Source organism: Dermacentor albipictus, chromosome 4 (assembly GCF_038994185.2).
Source record: "Dermacentor albipictus isolate Rhodes 1998 colony chromosome 4, USDA_Dalb.pri_finalv2, whole genome shotgun sequence".
Classification (NCBI taxonomy): domain Eukaryota; kingdom Metazoa; phylum Arthropoda; class Arachnida; order Ixodida; family Ixodidae; genus Dermacentor; species Dermacentor albipictus.
In genome coordinates, this window is record NC_091824.1 from 137,607,716 (window position 1) to 137,622,736 (window position 15,021).

A 15,021-nucleotide genomic window follows, 5' to 3' on the forward strand; every position below is an offset into this window, starting at 1 on the left:
CATCACCCTAGTGGTGCCCCTACAAGGCACTCATCCACTGCGACTCGCTCCTCCCTCGCCCCTTTCATATAAATCAATAAAGAATGATGTCCGTCAAATGGTAATTAAAATAATTTGTATCCCCGACCGCAAAAACTACATTTTGTCACTACTGCATGAAACCTCGGATCAAAACATATATGCAGTATATGAATGACTAAGGACTGTAGGCCTAACGCAACGTTTACATAAATTCCAGGCAGGATGAAATTGAACTTTTTCGTTGATTTCCTGCTAGGAGCACATTTCCAGACTGCTGGATGTGCAATCCAACATGCAGGGTAGCATCTCCAATTAGGAAAGAAGTGCAAATTTCACACCATGGAGATTCCATGGAACATTTATTGATGCGCATTGTTTTACATATATACAGACAAATTTGCTTCAAGGAGCATTCGAACCCCTCAGGACCTTGCAGTGGCATTTGGTTTTGACTCATTTTCATTGTCATTACCATCAATGTTAAGATTTGGGTACAACTTAGCCACCTTGCCATCCCCATTTAATCGTCCAGCAAATTCAACATGTCTCCTAGCGTTCTCTGTGCTCACTTTGTTCCTCCACAAGTGCAGTAGAGAAGTAGAGCCCAGCATGTCTCCGTCTAGACCACTACTACGTGCTTTCTTCGCCAAAGGAGGTTTGCAGCTTCCTTCTTCCACTTTGTCCGTGTCCCCAAACTTTCCTTCCCGCCAGCTCAGGTCAACTTCTGACCATTTTCCTTCACCCTTCTCATCTTTTACAGACAGTCCCTTTTCTGTTGACTTTTTAACACCTGAAATGCCAGCCTTTTGATTATTTCCACTAGCATCACTCTCAGCTGGTTTCCTACACTCCAAGAGACAATCCAAGATAACATTATGTTCAGCTGTGACGCAGTGCATTCTAATGTAATTCTCCAGCTCGTTCCACATGGTTCTATACTGCTCTTCACGCTTTGGCCCTTTACCCCGCATCCCAATAGTTGGCACAGGCAGAGCAGTACCCTTGCTCTCCATGCTAACAAGAAGGTAGATGACTTTCTTGCACTCAATGATCTCATCTGGTGTCAAGGTCTCCTTGGTTATTAAGGTGAGAAGAGGGTCCAACTGTGAAGCCATGTTGAAGATGGTTGTGTGGCTAATCACCATGGGCCAATACTGGGTAAGCCTTTGCAGCCTCTTCAGGGCACGCTGAATGGGCGGCTCCTGGCGATCATTTGGGCCTACGTTGAAGGGCACAAGCTTGTTATCCTTCATGAATTCTCCAAAGTCATTGATTCTGTAGTCAGTAACTCGCCCACCACAGCCCTCGCTAATTGAAGGTGGGTCTTCAAGTGTGGACCGACCAGTCCCCAATGTGTGAATGTATATCTCTCCACCATGACTGGCAAGCATGTGGGACATCACTTTGGAGCCCGACTTTCTCGGCATTTCAAGCATTACAGCGCGGCCACTGAGGAGAAAGTTCGTGAGGCATGACGATGGCCTGCTGTTAATATCGACGGGGGTAATCCTGAACGCTCCTGTGCAGTACTGCAACTCTACGCTATTTGAGCGTGGAGTGCACCATTTTAGAGTAACTGTTTCATATGTTTGTCCTTCTTTCACTGTGCTCACATGCACACCCTCCGTATTACTGAAGCCAGTCTTGAACAGCTCTGTGTGAGCAGCGGCTGGGTGCAGGAGCTCAACGTCGTAATTTGCAGACGAGTTTGCGTTCTGTTCTTCCTTCATGGGGATACCAGTGACAGTTGTGGAAGCCAGATTGTAGTGAATTTGAACCAGGTATCCCAGTTTCACGGCTAGATGCCTTCCCGATCGGCACCTGTGAACTTCACTGCTCAGCACGGATCCGACATCGCGCTTTGAGAAGCCGGCCATATCTATCTCCTTATTGACAGGGCAGGTAAGGAGCACGACCAGTTCGCACTTATGCACGGGCATGAGGCAATCTGTCCCAGACGCCAGTTTGTTGTGCTCTGTTAGTAGGTTGTAGAACCTCTCCTCGAGCGTTCGTATCTCAGCGTCCGTTTTCATCGAAGTGATGCACACGATTCGACCTCTGTTGACCATCTTCCCAGCCGTTTCGGTAAGAGACGTGCGGCACTCGTGCTGCACTTCGCTACACTCGCACAGGGCTTCTATCGCGGCGGTGAGTCCGGTGATAATGTTGTAGTCCTTAGCAGCCCCAGTTTCCGAAGGCGCACCCACTTGGGCCATAACGGCCATCAGGTAGGACATACTCTGGTCTTCCTGCATCCACGAATTCAAATAGCGAGCCGAAGTGCCGCTGACGACGAATCTGATGAGTTTATTTGTCGGGAAAATGTCCCACACGATACGACAGTACTCGAACGCTGCTTCGACGCTGCATGTCCAAAGCGATTTCGAGATGGGAGCCAGCGGGATGATGCCTGGCTGCCGCGTCTTCGTGAAGATGTCGAACTCGATGTGCTGTTGGCACGAGGTTAGAAAGTACGGGCTGTGATCGAGCACGAACACAGTCTTGTGGCAGACGGGAAACGTCATGATAGGCTTTCACAGCGCCCTAGATAGAAGAACAATGAATTGGAGGTTTCAGTTAAGTGTCTTTACAGTATCACTTCTGTAGTACCGCACTAACCTCACACAGCATGCTTGCGGAACACCTATAATAAACATGCATGCTTACTTTCATAAATTGCTATTTTATGCCATTTTGTTTAGGCTGCCATATTTGCCGTTTCAGGCAGCTTCTGCTCTCTGGTCTTGCGCTCGTCTCGTATCAACATGTCACCACAGAACACCGAAATGTTACGCACAATAATAAACTAAATTATTTTTGTTGTATATTATTTTGCAACAAAATATAAAATAATTTATTCGCGTAGCTTAATTTGCTTGATAGTAGGCATTATTTGACCCCTCTAAATGCCATTTGTATCCATTGCCGTATCCACACCAGAAGCTTGTAACATGGCTGACGATCAGTGGTTGTGAGAGCTGTCAATTACCACTTCAAATTGCCGCATGAATTAGCCTACAGCGACCACATACCCGCGTTTTTATTTGCAGTGATTGTTTCCAGGCATCCGTGTTTACTATTATACACAATGAGCACGGCGTCCCTGCCTAAGCCTTCAGGCGGGTGAGCGGACGACTTCGGATGTCATTCAGACTGGGCGTTGCTTAGTACAGTAAAACATATGCGCACATATATTTTAGAAGAGACTTTCTTACCAAATTTCGTGTTTTACTTCCAGAACTGTGAAGATATACGCTGGTGCTGTTGTGACGGCAGAATGCGAAATAAAAGGAGATGTGACGATCGGTTTGTGCTTATGATCAATAGGAAACCGTGTATTACCTGGTTTGCAACGCATCGCGGTATTTCCCTACTAAACTCGCTTATTTACTGCAGGGAGCCGCACCATTGTTCATCCTGCGGCGCACATTATTGCTGAAGCTGGACCTATAATTATCGGAGACAACAACCTTATTGAAGAGCAGGTCTACATAGTCAACAGGTCTTGTACCTTGATTTCTTCGACAGTTTGTGCTGCACTTATTTTCGGTGCATATCACTCGTAGTTCACAAATCTAGCGTACGAAATACTGCTTATCTAGCCGTAAATATAGAGTGTCTTTCAAATTCCTGTGTGCTCTTCGAGGTGCATCTTACATGGATTAAGCGTACAAAATGCGGGGTGATGTTACAAAAGTCCGTTGGCTGTAGTTCTGGCTAGTTTCAGGTATTTAGCTGTGCTTAGGTTGCACTCTGGCATTGTGCGTAGAATCACAAGATGGCCGTGGTTGAAACGAGACGTTTGGACAGCACTAAAAAAAAAAAAAAAGGCAGCAAATATTGCAGTGGTAAAGCACTTCGAAACTTCTGCTGCTCCGCATCATGAAAGAGTGATGACTCATGAAGAAATGTTTTGTTCATTTTGCTTACTTTCCTCACTTCCATCGCAGGAGAAAAGAAGGGGATGCACCTGACTCGGAGAGCGTGATGACAATTGGGAACAACAATGTTTTTGAAGTTGGGAGTTGTATCCTTGTGTGTACTATAAAATTGAAATAGGGCAGTTGACATAAAGGGGATCATGACAGCGATTATTGCTAATGATGTCTTTTTAGCCTCTATCTTTGATGAATGATCTGTTGTTTAGTTTTGCAGAACATGTGAACTTGAAGTGCAGCGAGTGGATGGTGCTAGCACGATTCTGTAAAGGATATTTTTTTTTTTGAGAACACATGTTGTTTCTTTGACTATTTATTGCCCAGACTCTGAAGCACTTGCAATAGGAAACAACAATGTTCTCGAATCAAAAAGTGAGTAAGACATTTTCCACATTAGAGTTAATTCTTGTAAATGTTGCAGGTTGTTTGTATGAGAGCTACATATGAAGAGGGTTACAAAAGTAACGATAATTTTTATTACTGAGGCAGAAGGAAATTTAGTAGTTTTTTATAAAAACGCACTAAAGACAAAGACGAAAGGAACACATACGACAGGACTGGCATCGTATGTGTTCCTTTTGTCTTTGTCTTTCGCTCGTTTTTATGAAAACTGTCAAGGTGAACCACTTCACCGAAAACAAGGTGTTGTTGCAAGAAATTTAATACCGGCAAGTGCCACTAGGAGTGCACGCTGCACTATCAGCTCCATTACTTGACAAACAGCAGCCTTATGAGAAGTTTCGTCTACTCACTGCATTGCTTTTTCGTAGCCTGTGTTGCCATCTGTGTCAGTTTTGCAATAGTCAATGTCAAATAATGTGTGCATCAAGTTCTGTTCTCTCTTAGTAAATTTTTTTATATCAGTAAGCGTCATCGTTCTAAATTTTTATTGCAAGATCAGAGTGTCAGCCAGCATTTTTGTGTTGAATGCTCAAATATTTGTGTGATGGCATATGAAGAAACATTTTTTGGAGCATGAACAAGTGGCTTGTGCACCGTATGCTTGTGCCCACATGGCACTTGGTGTGCAGCACTTGCCGACAAAAAATGAGATGAAAATACCATCTTGTTCTCTCTGTGCAACCCATATTGTACCTCTTGCGAACTCCAAAAGTGAAATGATAGCTTAAAGAAAAGCATTTCCAAGATGTGGAGGAGCCAAAGAAGAAAATAGAACTATTGAAGGGCATCGGTTTGTGCAGGAGTCACTGAACAGTTTTGAGCAATAGAGAAAATGGTACAACAAGTCTGTCGTGCTTCTAGGAGAGTACTATAAATTTGTATATGTTTAAAGTATGGAAATATATATATATATATATATATATATATATATATATATATATTGTATTATGTTTTATGGAAAACAGCACACCATATCATGAGCAGGGCTTCAATGATTAGCTCAAATATTGAACAGCCTCAGCGACTGATTATGCTCATGTACTTTGTCATACCATTATTATATTTGTGAGAATTACTTGAGAAACTGCAACACTTATTGCTTCACATAGAGTCTTCACATAGAGCTCACATATAGTATTTGCAGATCATTTTGCAGGAGAAGTTGTGACTTTCATTTACTGAATGCTGCACTTCTTCGTTAGCTGACTATGTACCTTCTTTATAGTTGTATAGATTATATAGTAGTTGCTAGAGCATGATGTCGATTTCTGCTTTGTTGGTAAAACCTGTGCTTATTTTGCTCTCACACTATATTATCTCCTTTAGGACAAAATCCATCTTGTTCTGATCAAACTGCATTTCCAAGTTGACAAGAAAAAAGAAACATTGATCAGGAAGCACACTTTCATAACAGTGTCCTGGAAGCTTGTCAAGTCAGCTTAATCATGTGTGTGTCATGTGAAAAATGGTAAAATATTTTCACTGCAGATAACTGGAGTTTTCTTTTTGGGCTGCCAAAATGCTGCTGCAAAATCAGTTCTGCAGAAGTCCACAAGGTGGAGGAAAGTACATGAAAGGGGAAAGTTGTCATCCACCTGAATTGCAGCATGAAGCTACAAAGGAAACCCCATATGAGTTTCTTTCAGAAAGAAAGCCTCACAGTTGAAGAAAAAGAACAAAATCCCAAACCAGGGTGAATTTTTCTTCAAGTGCGAGGCTTTCTTTTCGAGAAACACGTATATGTTTTCTTTGTAGCTTCATGCCAGAATTCAGGTGGATGACAATTTTTTCCTTTCATGCTAATGTAGTGTGTAGGACTAATTGCACTAGGGTGCGTCGTTATCGCACAGCATTGAATGTTGCTGGCATATGTTATATCATACCAGTGCTACCTTGTGCACCATTCATTCTTTTTTTGTCTGCATTACATGCTGTTCTGTAGGCTTTCAATGACAGAATGCCTTTTACTTTATGTCGGTCTTAGGCAAATTGGGAAGATACACTGAACTGACAAGTGGTTGCGTCATCGGTGCCATGTGTGAAGTCACTACTCATGAGAAGCTGAAGGAAAATACAGTAATATATGGCCGTACGTGTGAAAGAAGAATCCAAAATGAAAAGCCAGCGGTGAGTAATGCAGGGTGTTTTGCAATGGTGTTATCGGCACAAAAATATAGATAACTGTTCTTATTAATTTCTGTATATGTAGTGCGGTAGGGAAGGCACATTTAATTCATTTTCTTGAAATATCAATTCATTTTAGTGAACTTGGTAGTCAATGTTGCAGCAATAAAAAGTCGATCTCATCAAGAGCAAGTATAAAGTATAAGTTGCTCTTTCTAGTGTAAGTGTAAGTGTAAGTATAGTATAAGTACTCTTTCTGACAAAATGATAGCATGTCATATTGTTTAATGTCCACATAATACATCTTTTCATCTTTTGGTATTTCCAAAGGCAAATGGTTGTTCCATTGCACTACTAGCAGAATTAATGCAATCTTTAATGCAGGTAATACATGCATGCAAGATCGATGACAGATTTGATGGAGCTGCGAAGTTGGGATATTTGAATTAAAGTCAGGATGATTTATTGAAAGAAATACGGGGAGTCAGTGTCACTCACAGACCTTTAAGAAAAGGTATTTAAACATTGCATACTTCCTGTAGTGCTTACATCAAGAAACAGTGCTGATAATGATAGATTTCTTTTTCAGGCCTTCTGTCATTACTTTCATGTATTGCCTAGACCTACAATTGAAGTTTTTTACTTAATGCAGTGGTCGAACTGCTGCACTAATTGTGCCAAGAGCAATCCTCTGTGCCATCCTGCTCCAGAACAGCACTTTTGCAAAACATTGCTGAGCCTGTGCCACAGAAGCTTGAGCACAAAACCCTCATTCTTTTCATGCTGCCTCGTTATAGTAAAATTTAAACAAAAACCCAAAGCATGCTATCATTGTCATTACTGAATTCATTGGAGTGACCGATGGCTGATAGCCGACGCCATCGGTCCCCAATTTTATGCCCCATGTGCTGCTTTTTTACACATTGCATTGCTCTTCGGTGGAGCGTGTAATGTACTGCCACTCCGTGGTTTTGTTTGTGCCATTTCTTTGGCAGTATTGTATTCCTCATACTAGCATGGCACGGAGCTTGCTCAAGGAATCAAAAAGAAGCCTCGGATAGTTTCTAGTCGCACGCTATTTTACATAGATGTTAAGGGTGCACGTTAAAGCTAAGGAAACTTCTGGACGTCTTCAAGGTGACTTTAGCTGCGCATGTCCTAGGGCATGGCATCCCTTACACGCCCTTTATACCGTGGCTTTTTACCGCCTACCAAAATATATGCAAAGGGAAAGCCATTCTTTTAAAAGTAGCGAAGCTGGTTTCGTAATTTTCATCCCACATATCTCATTGATGTGCATGAAGCTGGCTCCATTATTTTCATTGTCTATTTCAGTTAAAATTGAGACAAATGGTGTGTAGATATAGTACATTCAACATCTGATGAAAGCACTTGTCACTGCACCTGACCAGTGTTTTGCCTGTACCAAGATCTGTGCCAGAGAGTCAAAAGGCTGTTCGACCACTGCTAATGCAATCTGTGAAATGAACCACTACACTCTGTCTCACCAACTCTGTGCAGTGCACTGATGGATAGGGCTCATATCAACCAATCAAAGGGGAAGGGGGCTTGCCCACAGTGTCCTGCTAGTCCTTAACAAATCCTTGTATTAACTTGGTCATCAGAGGCACAAAAGGGAGGGGCCTTTCTTTTGGCTGGCTTTTATAGTTAACTAACATGAACCATAGCTTTCACTTCAATGCATGGAATTGGTTAGCTGTAGTATAGTTTGCGGTCAGTCAGTATATTACAAGATCCAAATATTATTTGACTCCAAAGGGTGCTTTGAGGGGTAGTGAGCAGGATATGTAGAACTCTTGCCAAGTTTGAGGTGCAGCTCTTAAGCCCGGGATACATGGAGCAGAAAACCGGCATCCAGGCAACGAAATACGCCCGGCGGCGAACGCTCGCCCCTCGGCGTCCAAAAATTTGACTCCCGCCAGCTACCCGGTCCGATCGTAAAAATGTCGCCTGGCGGAAGTCGCCGTAGGAAGTAGCAGGAGTGCCTCGCGCGGTCACCAGGCGTCACGATGATTGATCTCCCTTCGACTTCCGGCAGTTGGTTGGTTTTTGTGTATTTTTACTTTTCCATCGAAGCGTCAGTCACGCGTCCGCACTGAAGTGACCGAATGTGGGCGTTTTGGCTAGTTTGGCCGCACACTTTCGGGCTCTCTGCGCGTGAAAAGGGACACCGTGGATCATTACAGCCAGATATTGAATGTTTAAGAGTCAAAATTTGTGTAAAGTAATTTTTTAGTCTACAAACTTTAGTGTGGTGCTCACGAAACAGATAATTATAAGTGGGGTGCAGTTTGCTTACCAACCTGATCGAAGGTTCCATGGCGCAAAATAGTGCATGCATTGTACTGCTTTTCTTATTATTGTCTTTTTTTTGTGCGTGGTGCCGCCCATATGGGTTTCTCGTTTGCGGTGCCCAAAGCGTTTTTTTTTTTTTCGCTGTCGGCATGCGTGCTCGCAAAGTTTGATTTGTGCACCCCTGCTCTACTACAACCATAACTCCCTTCTGCTGGAGTGCCTTGAGGGAAAAGAGTGACAACAAGCCGAACATGCCTGGCCTTCTGGCTGTTTGCACCTGTGAGGGCTGAGGCGGCGCACGGAATCCCTAGGGCATCGAGAACGACAGCCGCTGACAAGCCCATTTCACGCCAAATACCGATAATTCTATCCTCCCCGGCTGCAGTACTAAATGCTTGTTGTTGGAGGAGGCTTTAACAGAGGGACCGAAACTGAAGTAAACATGAATAACCACAATGTGTTTTTGCACAAAGTAAACTAAAGTCACTGTTGGAGAACCACAAAACCTTCTGCAATGTTCGCGCTCCATGGTATCACCTCTCAACATAGCCAGACGGCAGAAAGCCAGCCCGCTAAAATGCTTACAGCTCAATGAAATGTGCAGAAATCGTTTGTAAGTGCCTCTGTGAAACTATTTTCCAGGTTGTTTAGTCATTAACAACAAATAATACAATAAAAAGCGCATTTACTATTTTTTTTCTTATCCAGAAACACATTCCTAAAGTCTGGCAACACAGACAAATGCGCGGTGGCATCCGGCTGCCTTTCGCTGAATGTAAGCAATGCCAGCGAACCATCGACATTGTCCCACTGCGTCTATTTATGCAGGGTGAAGTTCGCCATGAAAGTACGCTGAATGTATCCCAGGCTTTACGTGAGTGCATCCCTTACTCACATGCGTGTGGTATTTCTGAAAATGAGGGATTGGTTTATGATTTTTGTTTGTGTAGCCAGGTGTGTTCTGGCTACACAAACAAAAATAATAAACCAATCGCTCATTTTAAGAAGCACCGTATGCATGTGAGTGAGGGATGCGCTCATGTGAGAGCTGCACCTCGAGCTTGGCAGTGTAAATTCGAGAAAAAAAGTATATATATATATATATATATATATATATATATATATATATATATATATATATATATATATATATATATATATATATATATATTTGTCTGCTCTTGCATTCTTGGGTGCATGGCATGCAGTATCTTCAGGCGTTATGAAAAGCTTTGAAGTTACAGGCATATTTAATGTCACGAATGGCACTGGAGGTGACCACATCCACAAACGTGCTACTGAACAGAGCCTGAGGAGCAAGCAGCAACAGTGATAGTGGTGAGGACTGGGCAGGCATCAGGTGCATGGCATGCAAGCATAAACAAATAAGTGCATTGATAAAGCAATAGCATTCCCTCTTTTAGTATCAAGAGATCACTGGACATACACTCAGCCAGGAAAATGGAACTGAAATGGTCTGCCCCAATGTGAGGGCCACAGCTCGTCACGATCACAAAAAAGAAACAAGTGCTGCCCTTAAGCTAGTGAATACGGTAGATGTTAACATGAAATGCTTCTTTATAAAGATACCACGAATGTGCACATATTACTGCATATCTCCGCTCACATGATCTCCCTCATACACTAGTTTGCATTAAGGTATCAGTGCAGGATTGTTGTTATGGAAAATGTAGTCGAGTATACTGCTGCACATGTTATGTAGCATGGTTCTTATAAAGCAGCATGCCTGGTGTCTCGATCATGGACATCTTCTAAATACAAATGCAGAAAGCCTTTTCTGCTGGACTTGTACCCCACTTGTCATTGTTTGTGTTTGGTTACAATCAACTGATTTCTTGTACGCCGTTGCTATACATAGGTTAGGCATTCATTTATTTAGGTTCTTTTTCTTCTATTGCTCCTTCATCTCTAGCGGCTATTTCACTGCGTACGAAAAGCTGTAGGTGCTGCCTGTTCTCACTGAAGGTCGCTCTTTGTTTTTGTCTCCAACAGCTTTGTGTGTGACATATCTCAGACTGCATCACATATGCCCTATACTATGCCTCAAGGAGTACTGTCTGAACTTGTACTGGAGATCAATTGATAGCATGGCAGGCTCCCTGCCACACCTGTGCATTGGAGTCTTGCTTGGATCCTTGCTGCCAACAGAGAACAAAGCTTTTTTTCTGCTGAAACATTTTGTGAAAGAGGTGTTGCAGCTGCAAGTAGATTTCTAAGGATTCCAGTGGCTTGCATTGGATTGCCAATGAGTTTCGTTTGATTCCCAGTGGCTTTACTTAGATTATAAATGGCTTCCGTTGTACTTGAGATACCCCTTCAAAACCGCTCACAATGGAGTGAAGAAGCATTTCATGCTTGTCGTATGTGTTTAGAGTACTTAGGCTCGTCAGGAGAACTGGGCTCATGCTTGTAGCCAGCATACAGCTAACACACACAGGGTAACTAGGCAGTCTGATAACAGGAGGCATTGTACTGTTCGTAGACAGTTTGCGGACAATTTGGAGCGCATCTTGAGCAAAATAATGGGTCGGAGAGGCATGCAAGTACAGTTGGGCAGTGAGTGCAAGAAAAATGTCAAAATCCACGGGTTTTGGCTCTGCTGTGTGTATTTAGTGACTTCATGTAGTGCAAAGCTGGTCGTATGGCTGGAGTTCCCCCGGTTTCCATAAAGTCCTCCCCGTTTAAATACTGAAAAAAAAAGAACTAAATTCTCGTAAGGGGCAAAGAGAACAAATTTGGAGCATGTATTTGCAGTGGCGACGCTTTATGCGTGGTTAAAACGACCGCGCTTCGATACAGCGGGCAATAGACATAGTTTAAGGAGGTTACGCTAAATAGGTACTGTGAGCGACATTACATAGGTTTTTACGATGACGACCTTGGTAAGATTTCGGAACATATGTTACCTTTGCTTCACTACACGCACCATTGTATTGCGGCGAAGCTCGCTTGTCGGCGTCAACTCGCCACGTATAACCCTCGTTCGCATGGTGTCGGGAAGTGGGACGTCAGGAGCGGGGGAGAGAAGGGTGATTGGCATAAAGCCATGCTATAGCGTGTTTTACATGCGTGTGGGTTTGTCGGCTTCGAAAAAACACTTCACTGAAAAATTCTCTTCGCTAGAGCGTTCCTAAATGACAGGAATGTAAGAACACTGCAAAGTGAAAGAGTCTGGAAGTTCTAAGCCGCACGCTGGTCATTATGCTCGTGAGGAGAGCTTCGGATTCGGATCTGACCGGGCTTGAATGTGGCACACATACTCGTTTCGACAGGGTAGAGTAGAAACTTGGCACTTTTTCATAAATATTGGGACGGGCTCACGAAATCCTGTATGGTTGGCGACATAATCGGCCACCCCTTTTAGCACCTGAAAAGAAGAAAACCAAGTTAGCGCTGGTTCGGAGCCGCTATGAAGGAATAAACAATACGTCCTAGCATATGCTGGCAAATTTAGACTGCGTAGTCATACGGCGAGCTCTTTATGATGATGTCTTCACATAGTGGTATATGTCGGGCTATTGAATAATAAGTGTAAGTGGCTGAGTAGAAGTATGGCATGAACCTCTGCGGCAACATAACTTTGTTTTCCTTCACGTGCACAGAATTTGCACATGTTAGGGGCCATAGAATTTGTTGAAGCTTTGCACGGTACGTTTCAGTTTCTACGTTTTCACTTGCCATCGGTTATTTTGCACCCAATGACGCCGAAACTTTGCTTTGAGTCAGTCATGCTTCCGAATAATTTATGAATCTGGTTTTTATTCACATATTAATGTTCTTTCTTCAACTGCTATTCTTTCTGTTAGATTTAACTCTTTCTAAGCGCTTTTTTTTCTGACCGGACGTAGGGATTGCGGAGCAAGGACGAGATATAATGATGCGTTAATCCACAATTCTTATACGCAGTGTATACAAACACCTTTTACGCTCATTTGAAACGATTATTATTGTGTTGGTCTTTACTATTCATATGTTGGCTTTCTGTGTATAGACCCAGACGTTGCAGTTGGACTTCCTGACCAAAGTCCTGCCAAACTATCATTACTTCTGGAAACCGTCCAAGGGAGAGCAAGTTCTCCAGCAGTTGAAGAAGTAGAGAAGGAGCTTTATTCATGAGCTTCGGCTTTACTTGTTTCTTATGTGTTTTTTTTTTGGGCGGGGGGGAGAGGTCGAGGAAGCAAGTGCTGGGTTCTGCTTCAAGAACTTCAGAACGAAATAAAGTAACACATGATGGGTTTGTTTGGTGTCTTATGTTCTGTATAGTGCCGTAAGCAGTGGGATACCGCTAAGTTTCCTGCCCTCTGACAGCGACTGTCTCGGCTTTATTAGCAACTGACGTTTTTATGGGACACTAAAGGGAAATACAGTTGGCATGAAAAGAGAGCTGTGTTAGTAAATCATCATTCTACAATTAAAACAAACATAACCATAAGAAGTTTCATATGACAGAAAAGACACAGAAATGGCAGACAGGTGGCGCCGCCGCCGTGAACTTTCCGCACCAGCTCGCCGTGATGTCACAGATTATGACGGCTTCCGTGCGGGCACATTTAGTTGTTTTTCATCGTTAAAGATGGACTACATTTTATTGCAAAGGAGCCAAACACTGCATTAAGCAACTTTCATGAACTTTAACAAAGCCAAAATGGGCCAAATACGAAAAAAAAATGCGCTGAAATCTGTGACGTCACACTGAGATACCGGCGCTGGTGTTTCAGCGCGAAATTCAGAAAACGGCACTTCGTCCTTCATTTTTTTTATAATAAACATAATACCGCAAAATGAACAAAGAGTTTAGAAATAGTGCTGTATCATTCTAAGCTGATTTAGTGTAGCTCTTGGATCCTGAGTTTCGTGCTTTCTTACCCTGACGCTCCGACAGCGCTCGTTGCAAGCCTAAGAGTGATAGACAGGTTACTCTAACACTAACAAAGTAGTGTACGAAAGATCTGACTTAGTAGCTGACAGTATACTGGTTGTTACTGCTATATACTTGTCAAAGCAAGTTCAGCGGAATCTGTGTTATATTGCGAGAGTGCAAAAATCGTATGTTGGTGTACGCGCGTATATGGGTGTGGGGTAGGGTATATCTCGCTGCTATGTGCGTCGATCAATGTCAGTCCTGCCGAACTGGGAGAAAAAGATAAGCGGATTACGCCAGTGACACCAAAAGTAACGATGGCACTAATTATGCAGGTAAGTTACGTGTCGCCCAGTTTCTCGGCTAGGGTTCGTAGATTCTGGGGAGGCATGGCGCTATGTCCCGAGGTCGTGGAAAGTGCCCATTCAATAAAGAGAAAAAAAGAGTAGTCAAGGGCTGCATCCATCGTCAGTGCGCTTTACACACTGAACTGTTGCGATGACATCGTAATTATCGAATCCGCGAATAAACGCTCTCGTAATTTTCTATTTCCCTTTTTCTTTGTTCTAATTAATGTCAATTGCTAGCTTAAGAATTGCCATACGCTCATAACTTAAGCTATTAAAGAGAACAATAATCTTATTAGGGCAGGATGTCGCTCACTGGCCGTACCCTGGGGAACTCTACAGCCGACATAATACATAGCCGCCAACTTTACGATTGTGTCGAAAAAAAAAAGGCGTAGTTTTGCCCGAACGGCGAAGCATCGATTGCGATAGCAAATTAGTAGACAGCTATACGAAGTAAGGATAGTAGTTTTATCGGCCGTATATACTTGTAAACTTTTGCTAAGTTAACAAGCATGGTTTCACGCGCGCACAGGTAAACATGACGACATCACTCCATGACTGCGGAAACTCGCAGTCAATACGCTGGAGTGAGGAAGCGCGGCAGCAGAAGCGAGCGAATCGACCTTCGTGCTGCCTCTCGGTGCTACGCGAAGTATCGAAATCACAGCGCATACGAAGCTTCTAGCACTCGGCGTACTTTGCCCACATCGCAGATCGCTTTCAAGATACTGCACCCGCGAGGCCTCGTCGTACGCAGCAGCCGCTGGAGTAGAACGCCTCCCCCCTTCTACGTCCCCTACCCCCAATGCCTCGTGCGCGACGCAAGACGGCGCGCTTCCTCCGTGCTTTCCTCCCTTGAGCGCTCGAGATTGAGACGCGATCGTCGGATGACCCTCGCAAGTTTCACTCGCACATGCAGCGTACGGCGCGCGGCGACGACGTGCGAAATATTTGCGATTTTCAATTTCTTTCAAGTTTAGGGCTGACC

The 15,021-nt window shown here is 43.4% G+C and overlaps 2 protein-coding genes across 2 annotated transcripts; one reads left to right on the top strand and one right to left on the bottom strand.

Annotated features, from left to right (window-relative positions):
- Nucleotides 1-347: 347 nt before the first annotated feature.
- Nucleotides 348-2,736, bottom strand: asun (integrator complex subunit 13 asun). Its single transcript, XM_065423940.1, has one exon. It carries the CDS (start codon nucleotides 2,544-2,546, stop codon nucleotides 444-446), a length of 2,103 nt encoding a protein of 700 aa, XP_065280012.1. The 5' UTR covers nucleotides 2,547-2,736; the 3' UTR covers nucleotides 348-443.
- Nucleotides 2,737-2,956: 220 nt separating this feature from the next.
- Nucleotides 2,957-13,059, top strand: DCTN6-p27 (dynactin subunit 6). Its single transcript, XM_065423931.1, has 7 exons — nucleotides 2,957-3,144; nucleotides 3,260-3,327; nucleotides 3,418-3,523; nucleotides 3,972-4,048; nucleotides 4,284-4,331; nucleotides 6,346-6,488; nucleotides 12,814-13,059. The coding sequence occupies exons 1-7, from the start codon at nucleotides 3,110-3,112 to the stop codon at nucleotides 12,916-12,918; spliced, it is 582 nt and encodes a 193-aa protein (XP_065280003.1). The 5' UTR covers nucleotides 2,957-3,109; the 3' UTR covers nucleotides 12,919-13,059.
- Nucleotides 13,060-15,021: the final 1,962 nt, after the last annotated feature.

Coding starts and splice junctions, on each gene's coding strand:
- asun (XM_065423940.1), bottom strand. CDS start 2,546: ATGACGTTTCCCGTCTGCCACAAGACTGTGTTCGTGCTCGATCACAGC.
- DCTN6-p27 (XM_065423931.1), top strand. CDS start 3,110: ATGAGCACGGCGTCCCTGCCTAAGCCTTCAGGCGG. Junction 4,049..4,283: donor TGTTTTTGAAGTTGGGAGTT/GTATCCTTGTGT, acceptor TTTATTGCCCAG/ACTCTGAAGCACTTGCAATA. Junction 4,332..6,345: donor CAATGTTCTCGAATCAAAAA/GTGAGTAAGACA, acceptor TGTCGGTCTTAG/GCAAATTGGGAAGATACACT.